The sequence below is a fragment of the Zingiber officinale genome, chromosome 6A (genome assembly GCF_018446385.1).
Source record: "Zingiber officinale cultivar Zhangliang chromosome 6A, Zo_v1.1, whole genome shotgun sequence".
Taxonomy (NCBI): domain Eukaryota; kingdom Viridiplantae; phylum Streptophyta; class Magnoliopsida; order Zingiberales; family Zingiberaceae; genus Zingiber; species Zingiber officinale.
Genome location: NC_055997.1, coordinates 89,898,436 through 89,911,131, shown reverse-complemented (window position 1 = coordinate 89,911,131; position 12,696 = coordinate 89,898,436). Strand labels below are relative to the sequence as shown.

General features: G+C 42.0%; 1 protein-coding gene across 2 annotated transcripts in view; it reads right to left on the bottom strand.

The window, feature by feature from the left end:
* Window positions 1-2,007: 2,007 nt before the first annotated feature.
* The window catches only part of LOC121996884 (probable 3-hydroxyisobutyryl-CoA hydrolase 3), a 41,343-nt gene continuing 30,654 nt past the window's right edge, over window positions 2,008-12,696 (bottom strand). Inside the window, exons 2-14 of one of the 2 annotated variants that reach the window (XM_042551046.1) lie at window positions 4,714-4,794; window positions 4,266-4,334; window positions 4,066-4,129; window positions 3,877-3,956; window positions 3,711-3,794; window positions 3,559-3,643; window positions 3,384-3,469; window positions 3,155-3,276; window positions 2,993-3,053; window positions 2,778-2,876; window positions 2,551-2,652; window positions 2,420-2,461; window positions 2,008-2,306 (exon numbers count right to left, since the gene is read on the bottom strand). In XM_042551046.1, coding sequence (XP_042406980.1) covers window positions 2,166-2,306; window positions 2,420-2,461; window positions 2,551-2,652; window positions 2,778-2,876; window positions 2,993-3,053; window positions 3,155-3,276; window positions 3,384-3,469; window positions 3,559-3,643; window positions 3,711-3,794; window positions 3,877-3,956; window positions 4,066-4,129; window positions 4,266-4,334; window positions 4,714-4,794 — 1,116 coding nt within the window. In that variant the 3' untranslated portion in view covers window positions 2,008-2,165. The remainder of the gene's footprint in view (window positions 2,307-2,419; window positions 2,462-2,550; window positions 2,653-2,777; window positions 2,877-2,992; window positions 3,054-3,154; window positions 3,277-3,383; window positions 3,470-3,558; window positions 3,644-3,710; window positions 3,795-3,876; window positions 3,957-4,065; window positions 4,130-4,265; window positions 4,335-4,713; window positions 4,795-12,696) is intronic. The other variant, XM_042551047.1, reaches the window with a different exon arrangement.

Genomic DNA, 12,696 nt, shown 5'->3' with positions numbered 1-12,696 from the left:
TTTAGGGAGAGCCCAAGAGCAAAGCCATGAGAGCCTAGACCCAAAGTGGACAATATCATGCCATTGTGGAGATATGTGAAAAATCTAGAAATGTTTTCTTAAAATCTAGAAATTCTTTTCTTAAATTTTAAAAAAAAAATCTTTTGAAACACTATTTTCAAAATTTATGTCTTGAAAAATTTATTTTAACTAATCTTTTAATTCAGATCAACCTCTAAGACACATAGGATATATTCCTTGTGGTTAACAAGGTCCTAGGAAAGTGTCAAATTGAGGGGGAGTCCTAATTGAAAGATCAAATATAGTTTTTAAAATTTTTTCAAAGTTAATTTTTAAAATTCCTTAAAACTATGTTTGAAAACTTTTTGACAATCATTTTTTAACTATAATTTTAAAGTGATATTTTTAAAAATGATCCTATTTCAAAAATAATGTTTGAAAATATATACTTTCACAAAGATTTCTCAAAGTATTTTTTAAATTGTTAGTGCAAAACCAAGGGAACCTTAGGTAATCTGTTTGATGTATGTCAAAGGGGGAGAGTAACCTTAAATTTAAAAATATTTTGACTCCCAACTTTGGTATAAAACCCTAAAGACCAAATACCTAACTTAAGAAAATTATCAAACATCAAAAACGGGGAGATTGTTTGTGCAATCAACCTTAAGAGTTTTGATGTTGGACAATATACGTAAGTATGGTCAATTTAACCAAGGGTTTATCCAAACAAGACTTAATATTTGGAAGAAAGAAGTCTAGTCAGAACTACATAACTAGCAAAAGTCCTAACTTAGTTAGACAAGGGTAAGTCCTAGTGAGTAAAGCTAAGTCTTAGTGAGTGAAGCTAAGTGGTGAAAATTGTAGGGGGAGGAACCTGAGGTGGTGGAAGTCCTAGTGAGTGAAGCTAGACCCTAGTGAGTGAAGTTAAGTGGTGAAAATCCTAGGGGGAGGTAACTCTAGGTAATGGTAAAGTCTTGGATACAGTCCAAGCATGAAGCCTAGTAGGTTAGGTAGACTTACAAGAGTGCAGCTTGATCCTAAAGGATTGACCCTTAGGTGGTAGACTTGGAGGAGGAACCTCTAAGCAGAAGGTAAGCGTAGTAGGTCGGGTAGACTTACAAGAGTGCGGCTTGATCCTATGAGATTGACCCTTAGGTGGTATACTTGGAGGAGAGACCTCTAAGTAAAAGGTAAGCCTAGTAGGTCAAGTAGATTTACAGGATGAAGGCTAAGGTTGCCTATTTGTGTATGTTTGGTTGTTTTATAGAAACCTAAAATTGGAATCAAAACAAAGAGAAGACAAACACAAATGGATGAACCGAACTTGACTCGGGTTGAACCGGACCCAAACCGATTCAATAGATTGAACCAACGGTTCGGTAGATCGACTGGGCTTGGTCCAAATAGCTGAGTCATGAAATGTTGATATAAAAGACGATGTGGTAAAAGATCTGATTTATCTTTATAATTTGGATGAGGATAAGGATAAGTCAGATGTTGTGGATACAGATAAAACTTGATCCATATATTGCTTTATCCAGATATGCTTCATCGAGATATAACTTCATCCAAATAAGAGTTGATCCAGATAAGGATCTGATCCAACTTTATAAAAGGAGATAAAGGTTCTACGCTCAACATATCGCTTCTTCTACTACTTATATTCCGTGTGCTCAAAAGGGAGGCTATGTTATGAAGCTTTGCTACCGGGGTTCTAGGAAAGGTGCGCTGCGCTCAGGACTTTCGGATCAGCTCAGCAAAGTTTTTATTTGTATTTCTTTTATTACAAGCTGTATTTATTTTATCATTCTTTTATTCTTATATTTGATAAATTATAAGACGGGTCTCTCCGTCTCCGAAAAGGAAACCACTAGTGGACTCGCGCTTAAGTGCGCAGGCCTTGAATGTACTGATCCTGGGAGGTTGGGAACCAAGTAAATCTCACCGATCCTACATCTAATTATGCCTATATTAATTAGCTCATCTGCTGAAATTAATCCTTGGGTCTTTGGTGCTCTTTCTGAACTCTTTGTTGCAGATAAATGAATAACAGTCATTGTCTGTCATTGCACATTTTATTCAAACGACAACAATACAGATAAAAACCATCTGTCATTTACTTGCTTATTTTCATTCCTTTTATTTCTGTTCAAGTAAACGAGACATTAGAGTTTAGCTCTGGGTGCCTTCTCACGCATGTCTCTAGGATTAAGTTGGAGTTCTTTCCATCCTTCATTCTCAGGTATCTTTGTCAGATATGTCTCCACCATATCATTGCTAATCAGTTCCAATTTCGAAGGCTCCCACTGTCAAGTATGATAACAAATTGATAGAAGAATTTAATATGAAAAGAAACAAAAATATATGCAAAAGTTATTTAGAAGCATTTTGGTACAACTTGTGTATGTATATATCTTACCTTTGGTTTGTAATTTTTCTCCAATATTGTTGCCTTAATACCCTACATTCAACAATATATCAGCATTTATTTTCAAAAATGAGATAAAAAAGCAATAAACTCTATCCAAGTAAAGGTAAATTAGCGAATACCGCAAGGAAGTCGTTCGACACTGTTCGTCGAAGAATATGACTAGATATTCTACTTTCTCGAGTTAGGCAGTCTTCTAGTGGTTCAAATCGACCTTTCCTAATCTATGAATAAGATAAGAGATATCCAATTACATATTTATATGTATCTTTTATATCACTTGTCCTTTCCTCTCTATCAAGTAAATAAACTCTTAAAAGAAAAGAAAAGAAAGATATAGATAATTTACCGACATAAGGAAGATCTTAAGATTTATTGGTGATACTGCCTTCATTGATCTTATTGACTTAGTAATCCACTCCTCTTTCAAAGTTGCATTCTCATGTTCCTAAACAATCATAAATAGGAAGTAATGAATACATATCTTTATTTAAATGATGACTCAATTAACAAGGTATATATACAAACATATACATGCATACATGTGTTGGGTTGTATTCTTACCAAAGAAGATAAGATTTCTTCTACTGTTTGTTTTGAGAAAAAGTGGTCGATGAAGTTAAGCCTACAAAATGAAATGAATAGAAAGATGTTGAGTGTGTGTATATATATATATATATATATAGAAAGAAAGAAAAATTGTGTATGTATTGATGTATAGGTCACCTATGAAGAACACTGTCTTCTTTCAATTGCACTTGATGAGTATATTTGTTAATAATTCCCTGGATTGTATTTGGTTCAGCAACATCCATCTCATGCAATGATTTCTCCAACAAAAGTAAATTCTATTCATTGGTTAGAAATAATAGTGGAAGAACATTGATGTTCAAAATAGATTCTGAATTTTGTTAAAGAAAAAAAAATTCTAAATTGGTAAAACAAGAAACAATACTTTTGAAGGAACAAAGTGAGTGGCAAGTCCACATGCTACCATCTCAACACCATTCAGTCTTGCACCAGTAAGGCCAAGATATTCCCCTAAATGAACAATTACAAAGTCTAAAGATCATAATATATTCTCAATATAATCACATATGTAATCATAGAGTTGTTAACTAAGTAGTAACCTAAGAAGCCAGGAAGCTTAGAAAGAAAATAAGATGCTCCAACATCCGGATAATGTCCTATAGCTGCTTCTGGCATTGCAAAGACCTAAAAGCAAATACAAAGCACATGTTCAAAACTACAAATGTTAGCATAAATGGCCGATTGATCATACCGTATTTTCGGTAACGACTCGGTAGCTTGCGTTCATAGAAAGTCCAGCACCACCTCCCATCACTGCCCCATTGATCAGGAAAACCTTCAAGTAGAAATGTGCTTGACCACGGGCTTAATGTATTGTTTCAGTAATTCTATTGTTATATATGATATGATCAACTGACCACGGGCATAATGTATGTTGCCACTAGGTAGTCCAAGGTGATTTGCTTTTGATAAATTTTAACTGCCAGTGCCCACTCACCTCATATTTAGGTTAACAATTAGTTGCTCGTATCAAATTTCAGATAAAAATGAATAATACAGTATCACATAAGCTTCCAGATAATTAATATAACCGTTTTGAATAATACCTGTGAGCGAGTAACGATAGCATTCAATAACATCTCCTCCCACACAAAATACTTTTCCATTTGCCTTCAATCCATGATGAAATATTCGTGAATGAGACACTTATAAATAGTGAATTTGATCCGGAGAATAATAATATTTTCTTCATAAAAGAAGTTGAAAGTTTATGTAAGGCAATTGATTGCATGTAATCTGTATGTACCTTTACAATTACCAACCCAACAGCAGGATCATTTTCCAACTTCTGGAACTCCTCCGACAATTGCAAAACCTCGAAAACAAGATTTGTTTTTAATAGAAATCAGAAACCTAATTTAACATGAATCGAAAATTAAAAGCAAAAAAGAAAAATATAATAACAATGAAATATTTATTACCAGTAGTAAATGTAAGAGTAAATAAGTAAATTTATCTTTAAAATGGTTTTATATATATGTAACGGTATTTGGAATTCTATAAACTGTAGCTACTAACTCTTGGGCAACTTATAAATGGAATGCTTCTAAATGTTTTAAATTGGATGGAAATAAAGAAATCAAACTTTTAATTGATTTGTTTGGCTTAATTTTAAAACATTAATAATGGCATGTAATTTATCAAAAATAATATTTTTAAATGGCTTGTATAATTGAGACTAAGGATGAACGAACCATTTGATAGTTCAGGGCATTCAATTTTAGGGGCCTATTTAATATCACTGTCTTCACATGAGAGTTTCCTTCCACCAAAACCTTGCAAAAATTAGAAACAAAAGGTTAGAAATTTGAAATAAATCTAAAAATATTCAATAATAATCAAGGGAATTAATCCTTTAATTTAATTTATTGCTAATATTCTTATCCTTGTATATGTAATTGATCCGGTGGTAAGAACAGGGACCCCCCCTTCCGAGGGAAGTCAAAGCCACGTGGAAGTCAAAGGGTCAAACGGCCGACCGGAGAAGGGGAGATCGGTCGGACGAACGGGGTCCCAGTGGAATCACAAACAACCCGACGAGGAGTCGGGTCTCCGATGTTCATGGGGAACAGGGTCGCCGGGCCGATCGGGGAGCCCACTCGGCCGAAGGCATAAAGTAGCATTACTATGAACAGTCGGCAGAGCACACGACCGGGAATATCCCGAGCGGACCAGCACATACGACCGCCCGGACGTGAGGGGACGGTCGACCGGCCGGACATTCGGCATGGGGTAAGAAGGGACAAAAGGACAAGGGAATACCTTCTGACAGCGGGTATGTTCAACGACCAGGCCATACGCAGGATCTTATGGCAGAGGGTTCCGCTGTCCCATCAGAGATGTGCTCAGACTGTAGTAGTATGGTGTCAGGTAAGCTCTTCTGACAAGCCCATACTGAGGTATGGACAGAGGACACGTATTCGCCTCGGTATGTGTGCGAGAACCTCTTCACAGCTCTATATAAAGGGCCTCACACTTCGCCTGAGGTACGCATTCTCCGATATTGAGAGCCACTTCTTTGTTGTCTGCTTGCCTGACTTGAGCGTCGGAGGGTCGTCGCCGGGAACCCCTTCCCGGCCCGACTTCCTTGCAGGTTCGCCGGAGGTTCGTACGACCAGTCGGAGATCTACATCAGCAGTTCGGAGAGCGACACGTGCCCAGCGTCTGTTGATTCAGCGTTCGGACAAGATCAATTTGGCGCCGTCTATGGGAACGCTCCTGCATCCGATCGGAAGCAATGGATGAAGCTAGACGACCGCACTCGGTAATGCTCTCCACAGAGGAGCTCGACGCTCTGATCGAGACAAGAGCAGCTAAGCTTGTGGAACAACAAAGGCAGAAGTCGCAAGTCGAGCGGATTGAGCAGCAAGCGACATCAGCATTAGGGGGCCGAGCGGAAGCACCGCATGCCACGGTTCCATTTCATCGGGCCCTATTCCGCACGCCTCCTGAAGCCGCAGCAATTAATCGTGATCGAGGATCTTCATCAGATGAAGTACCAATACGAGATAGCAGAAAAGGCAAGGCCCCCCGAGCGGACGTCTCCCCCGAGCGGATCAACCGTCAATTCTCAGAGGCCATCCTGCGGAACCCTCTGCCAAAGCACTATGTGCCCCCGGCGATCGGTGAATACAACGGAACCACCGACCCGGACGATCATTTGGGTAAGTTCGAAAACACAGCTACCCTTCATCAGTACACCGATGGAGTGAAGTGTCGGGTTTTTCTTACCACCCTTTGGGGATCGGCTTAACGGTGGTTTCGGAGGCTGCCGGACGGATCCATCACCAGTTTCAAAGACTTCCGCACGGCCTTCCTCCACCACTTTGCAAGCAGTCGGCGTTATCAGAAGACAAGTGTCAGCCTGTTCGCCATCAAGCAAGAGCCCAGAGAGTCGCTCAGAGCTTATATTCAGCGATTCAACCAGGTGGCTATGGACATTCCAATGACCACCTCAGAAACGATGATGAATGCGTTCACGCAAGGCCTCGTGGACGGGGACTTCTTCCGCTCGCTCATTCGGAAGCCGCCCAGAGACTACGATCATATGCTACACCGGGCCAATGAATACATCAATGTGGAGGAAGCCCAAGCAGCCCGAAGGAAGGAAACTCCAACCGAACGGGCACCCCATGCCGAGCGGAAGCCGCAGACTGCTCATCAGCTGCCCAGAGGACCGCGAGCTGAAGCATCCCGCCCCCAGCAACATGGAAGATCCCACGCCATTCAAGAAGTGTCTGCCGAGCGACCCAAACCTAAAAAGAAGGTATGGACCCCAATGTTTTGCTCATTTCACCGGACAGACACGCATAATACAAGAGACTGCCGAAGCCTCCCCTTGATCGCCCACCCCGTGCCTCGAGGTGGCCACCGTCGATCGCCATCATCCGACAGGCAACAGCGCCCTCGCGAGGCCGATCGGATGATATCCGACAGGCGGCAGAGACAGATTCCCGAGTGACATCATACTCCGAGGCGTGAGGACAATCCCAGGAGGTCTAGGGAGCAGCCTAGGTTGTCCGCTCGGGAAGAAGAAAATAGAAGTAACACTTCCCGAGGCGAAATCAACATCATTGCTAGGGGGCCAACCGGCGGTGACTCAAACAGAGCAAGGAAGGCGAGCGTAAGACAACTTCAGATCCATGCGGTCAGCTGCAGCCAAGAGCGAGCGAGCGGGCCCGAAATCAGTTTCGGGCCCAGGGACTTGGAGGGAGTCGAAGTGCCACATGACGACGCTCTCCTCATCAAAGCGGTAATAGCCAACTACACTATTCACCGTGTTATCATTGATACAGGAAGCTCGATCAATATCATATTCAAAAAGGCCTTTGACCAACTACAAATTGATCGAGCCGAGCTGCTGCCCATGACAACCCCCCTCTATGGGTTTACGGGCAATGAAGTTCTGCCGGTCGGACAGGTCCAACTAGCTATCTCGCTGGGAGAGGAGCCGCTCAGAAGAACGCGTACTACAAACTTCGTCGTTGTCGACTCTCCCTCAGCATACAACGTTATCTTGGGGCGATCGACCACTACAAAAAAAACACCCATATAGGGGCGGTTTTTTTGACTTTTAAGAGTGGTTTTCAACCACTCTTACACTTTTACCAACGGTTTGAAAACCGCTCCTCTTGTTGCCGTCCCTATTGTTGATACAGTCTGACCTGGCTGTTGTTTTGATGTTGACACTGATTTAAGTTTGTATCAGATATTAATCAAACTCAGACTGACTACTGATCGAGGTTGATCCGTTGGGAGGGAAAGTCCTGGTGAGTGAAGCCAGGCAAGGGAAATCCAGATGGGTCAAGGTTGACCAGACATCTGGTGAAAAGTCCAAGCAGGGAGCTTGGCATGGGAAAAGTCCAAGTATGGAGACTTGGCACGGAGTGGTCAGAGAGGGCTCGGTAGCTCGTTCTCTGGACCGGACGAAGTCGAAGAGGGCTCGGTAGCTCGTTCTCCGGACTAGGTCAGAGAGGGCTCGGTAGCTCGTTCTCAAGACCAATCCTAATATCACATGGGCGTTGGATCGGTCAACAGACCGATCCAGTGGGATTTTGATTGCCTGATCGGTGCACAGACCGATCTGGTGAAACTATGTTTGCTGATCGGTCTGGCGACCGATCAGGAAACACTCAGTAGCACATTGATGTCTGCGGACCGATCAGGAAACACTCAGTAGCTCACTGAGTGTAATCTGATCGATCCGTAGACCGATCAGGAGATGATGTCGCGAGAAGGAAAAAGGCGGTGGATCGGTCCGTGGACCGATCCATATGAACCCCGATCGGTTCAGGACCGATCAGTCATATCTGATCGATCTTGAGACCGATCGGTGACGATCTCGAGTGAAAGGAACCGGACTCATTAATCCTCGATCGGTCTGCATCGATCAGCCATACCGATCGGTCCTCACGACCGATCGACATCAATTCAAAGGTGTGGATCGGTCCGCCGACCGATCCACCACACCGCCTCGCACACACCGCCGGCCGATTTCGATTTGTTTCGGCGCGTCGATCTAACATCCGCCAGGAGCTTTTGAGTAACAGTTGCGGTACCATGGTGATGCTTGAATTCAAATCAATGACTATCAAAGGAATAAGACAAAATGGTTTTTCCACTGGTTATCGCTGCAAATTGTGCAAAAGAAGCGTCAACGTTCACTGGCTTGTTCAGTTGGCTCACTGGCTGCAATCAGCTTGACTCTTCCTTATTGGTTCGAGCTCAGAGACACCAGTGAAGACCAAGGATGGTATTGGTGTGAGCTCAGATAATCAGATGAGGAAGAAGCGTGATTGGCGACGCCTGGTTCGGCGACAGTGATACGCTACTGGTTGACGTGATTCGATGCAGTGGTTTGGCTCTGGCTGAAGACAGCAAGAGAGCAGAGAAATAAGAAGGAGGTAGAAGAGAGGTTTGTAAAGTAATTTTTTTTGGGTAGCAAACTCTCTGTCGACGTTCAAGCAAGGGTGTTCTGTGAAGCTCTTGGCTGTGAATCTACTTCTTCTTCACTCTCTGCATTCATTGTGGCTGTAAGTTGATTGTGCATTCATTGTAGCCACAAAATTCTGTAAGTCTAAGTCTTGTGCTTCATTCTAAATCTGTTTTGAGACTTTGTGGGAGGTTTCTCCACCGAGAAGGAGAAATACTTAGCCGGAATCTGTCCGGGGGTTGATCTACCAAAAGATCAAGGGATCGTCCACCTTACGGACACGCCGAGGAGTAGGGGCAAGTTATCCCCGAACCTCGTACATCATCATTGTGTTAGTGGTGGTGTGTTTTCTTCTTTGCATAAGTGTTTGTTTTGATTATTTCCGCTGTGCTAACAAATCTCTGTGTAGAAATTTTGTTTTTGTTTTTAAGAGGCTATTCACCCCCCTCTAGCCATTTAAGATCCCAACAAGTGGTATCAGAGCCTGGTGCTCTTCATTTCGGCTTAACAACCCAAAGAGCTAAACAATGGCCATGAAGGAGGGATTCAACACCAACCGTCCACCCTATTTCGAGGGAGCAGATTTCCAATACTGGAAAAGCCGCATGGAGTATTACCTCAAGACCGATATCTCCATGTGGTTTTCCGTCAAGGAGGGTTTTACACCACCAAAAGATGAAGAAGGTAAGGAACTTGATTCGTCTAGGTGGTCTACCGAACAACTACGCAAAGCACAAGCCGATGCCAAGGCTATGGTCACCTTGCAATGTGGAATCGCCAAGGACCAACTCGTCAAGGTAGGTCCGTTCTCGAGTGCAAGAGACCTATGGAACAAACTCATCGAGCTCCAAGAGGGAACTCGAGATTCTCGGATTGCCAAGAGGGACCTATTCTTGAATCAGCTTCAAAATCTAACCATGAAGGACAGTGAAACGGTAAGTGAACTTCATGGGAGATTCAAGGAGATCATCAACGGTCTACACTCTGTGGACGAACGAGTGGAGAATCGCGATCTAGTAAGGTATGCTCTAAAAGCTTTTCCTAGGAATGCCTTGTGGTCATCTATGGTAGATGCCTACAAGGTATCCAAGGATCTTTCCATTGTTAAATTAGATGAATTTTTCTGTGAGATGGAACTTCATGAGCTTGCTAACAAAGGTCAAAAAGAGAAGGGTATTACTTTGTTTGTAGGACCAAAGAGCAAGGATGGAAGAAGGAAGAAGGAAAAGAAGAAAGAAAAGGAGATTTCCTCATCCACCTCTTCCTCAGAATCCGATGATGAAAGTGGATCATCATCAAGTGAGATGGCGAATTTCGTAAGAAGAATCATGAGAAGGAGCAGGAGATACAAAGGAAAAGGTAAACCTAGTGAACAAAATATTGACAAAACTAATGTTACATGTTATGAGTGCAGCAAAAAAGGACACTATCGAAGTGAGTGTCCAAAACTTAAGAAGAAGGAGGAACGAGCCAAAAAGGAGGAAAGAGCCAAGAAGAAGAAGGCTCTCAAGGCCACTTGGGATGAGTCCTCATCAAGCTCATCGGAGGAAGAAGAGAAGATGGAAAAGAGCACACGACAATTAGCACTCATGGCAAGGGAGGTTTCGGACTCCGGAAGTGAGGGAGATTCGAGCGACGCCTCAACCGCGGCTTCATCATCGTCGGATGATGAAGAGGTAACCTCTTCTCATATAGAAAAGTGTTATAAGACTATCACTCATTTATCTACATTGCTTAAAAAGTCAAAAACAGAAAATAAATTGTTAAAAGAAGAAGTAAAAACCTTAAGGACCCTTAGGGAAGATGAGGTCGATGACCTACATCTAGAAGTCCTTGAGGATGAGAACAAGGCTTTAAAGGGTGAGGTTGAGAAACTCAAGAAAATTCTTGAGAAGTTCTCAACTAGCTCTAAGACTCTAGACATGATTCTAAATGCCCAAAGGGCAGTCTACAACAAGGCCGGGCTAGGGTATCAACCCAAGGAGTCGAGTTTCATTTCTCTAATGTCTAGAACTCAAGATAGTAGATTACATGTTTCTAGGGCTCATGGAACTAGGAAAGGTATGACCAAGGCATGGGTTCCTAGGTCTTTCGTTGTAGAAGCATTAGGTCCCAAGATTTGGGTACCTTAAACCTCTATCTTCTGTGTCTTGTAGGCATTGGTCGAGGGGGAGCATCTATCAACTTGGTTTGTTGATAGTGGATGCTCCAAGCACATGACCGGGAACAAATCACTGTTTACAACCATTCAAAACAAAAGTAGAGGTAATGTGTCTTTTGGTAATAATGGTAGCCTTAAGGTTGTAGGAGTTGGAGACATTCATATATCCGAATGTCTTCATATCAAGAATGTCCTTCTAGTCAAGGGGATGACTTTTAATCTCCTAAGTGTCAGTCAATTGTGTGATACGGGTTACACAATTGAATTTCATTCAAGTCAATGTTTGGTTAAACACATTGACACACTTGACACGGTACTAGTAGGCACAAGGGTTGATAATATTTATCAAGTATCGTTTAAAAGTGCTACTAATGCTTTGATTAAGTGTTTCATGTCAAAAGAAGAAGAGTCTTGGCTTTGGCATAGAAGGTTGGCACATGTAAACATGAAGAATATTCGGAAGTTGGCCAACAAAGGACTAGTACGAGGCTTACCAAGCATCAAGTACCAAAAGAACAAACTATGTGATGCATGTCAAATGGGTAAGCAAACAAAAGCACCTCATAAAGGTAAAAGCACTGTGAGTACATCTACTGCCTTAGACTTATTACATATGGACTTGTTTGATTGTAACAATGTTATTTCATTGAATGGTAGTAGATATTGTTTAGTAATTATTGATGATTTTACTAGATACACATGAACTTTCTTTTTGAAAACTAAGGATCAAACCATAGATATTTTTATTTCTTTTTGTAGAAGAACTGAAAATGAAAAATCAACAACAATTAAAACCATTAGAAGTGATCATGGTGGTGAATTTCAAAACCATAGGTTCTTAGAATTTTGTCAAGCAAAAGGGTATAGACATGAGTTCTCAACTCCAAGGACCCCACAGCAAAATGGGGTTGTGGAGAGAAAGAACCGAGTCTTGCAAGAGGTTGCATGAAGCATGCTTAATGAGTACTCACTACCGAGTTACTTGTGGGCTGAAGCCGTAAATACAGCTTGCTATGTGCAAAACCGAATATTGATACATAGGTTTTAGGAAAGACCCCCATGAACTTTGGTTTGGGAGACCCCCTACAATTAAACATCTTAGGGTGTTTGGTTGTAAGGTGTTTATCTTGAACACAAAGGATCATCTTGGGAAGTTCACGGCTAAGGCTGATAAAGGGATACTGGTCGGGTACTCTCTCACCAGTAAAGCCTATCGAGTCTACAACAATAGGACTAAATTGATTGAAGAGTCCTCAGATGTAGCGTTTGAAGAAATCCCCAACTCAAATGATCAATCAAGGGATGTAGGAGAAATTCAATTTGAACTTAGAAATCTAAGTTTGAATGATCAAAATGAAGAAAGAGTCGAGGTTGACTCTGATGACGATGAGAAAAGGCAACAAAGGGCTCCGGTTGATCCCTTGCCTGATATTGAGTCCTTGCCTGTGCCTAGTGAGACCATTCATGAGGCACCACCAACACCAAGACAATCTAGGATAACCACTAGTCATCCCCAAGACCAAATTGTGGGAGATATCCAACAAGGGGTTAGGACTAGGTCATTTTTTAGAAATGAGTCTAATG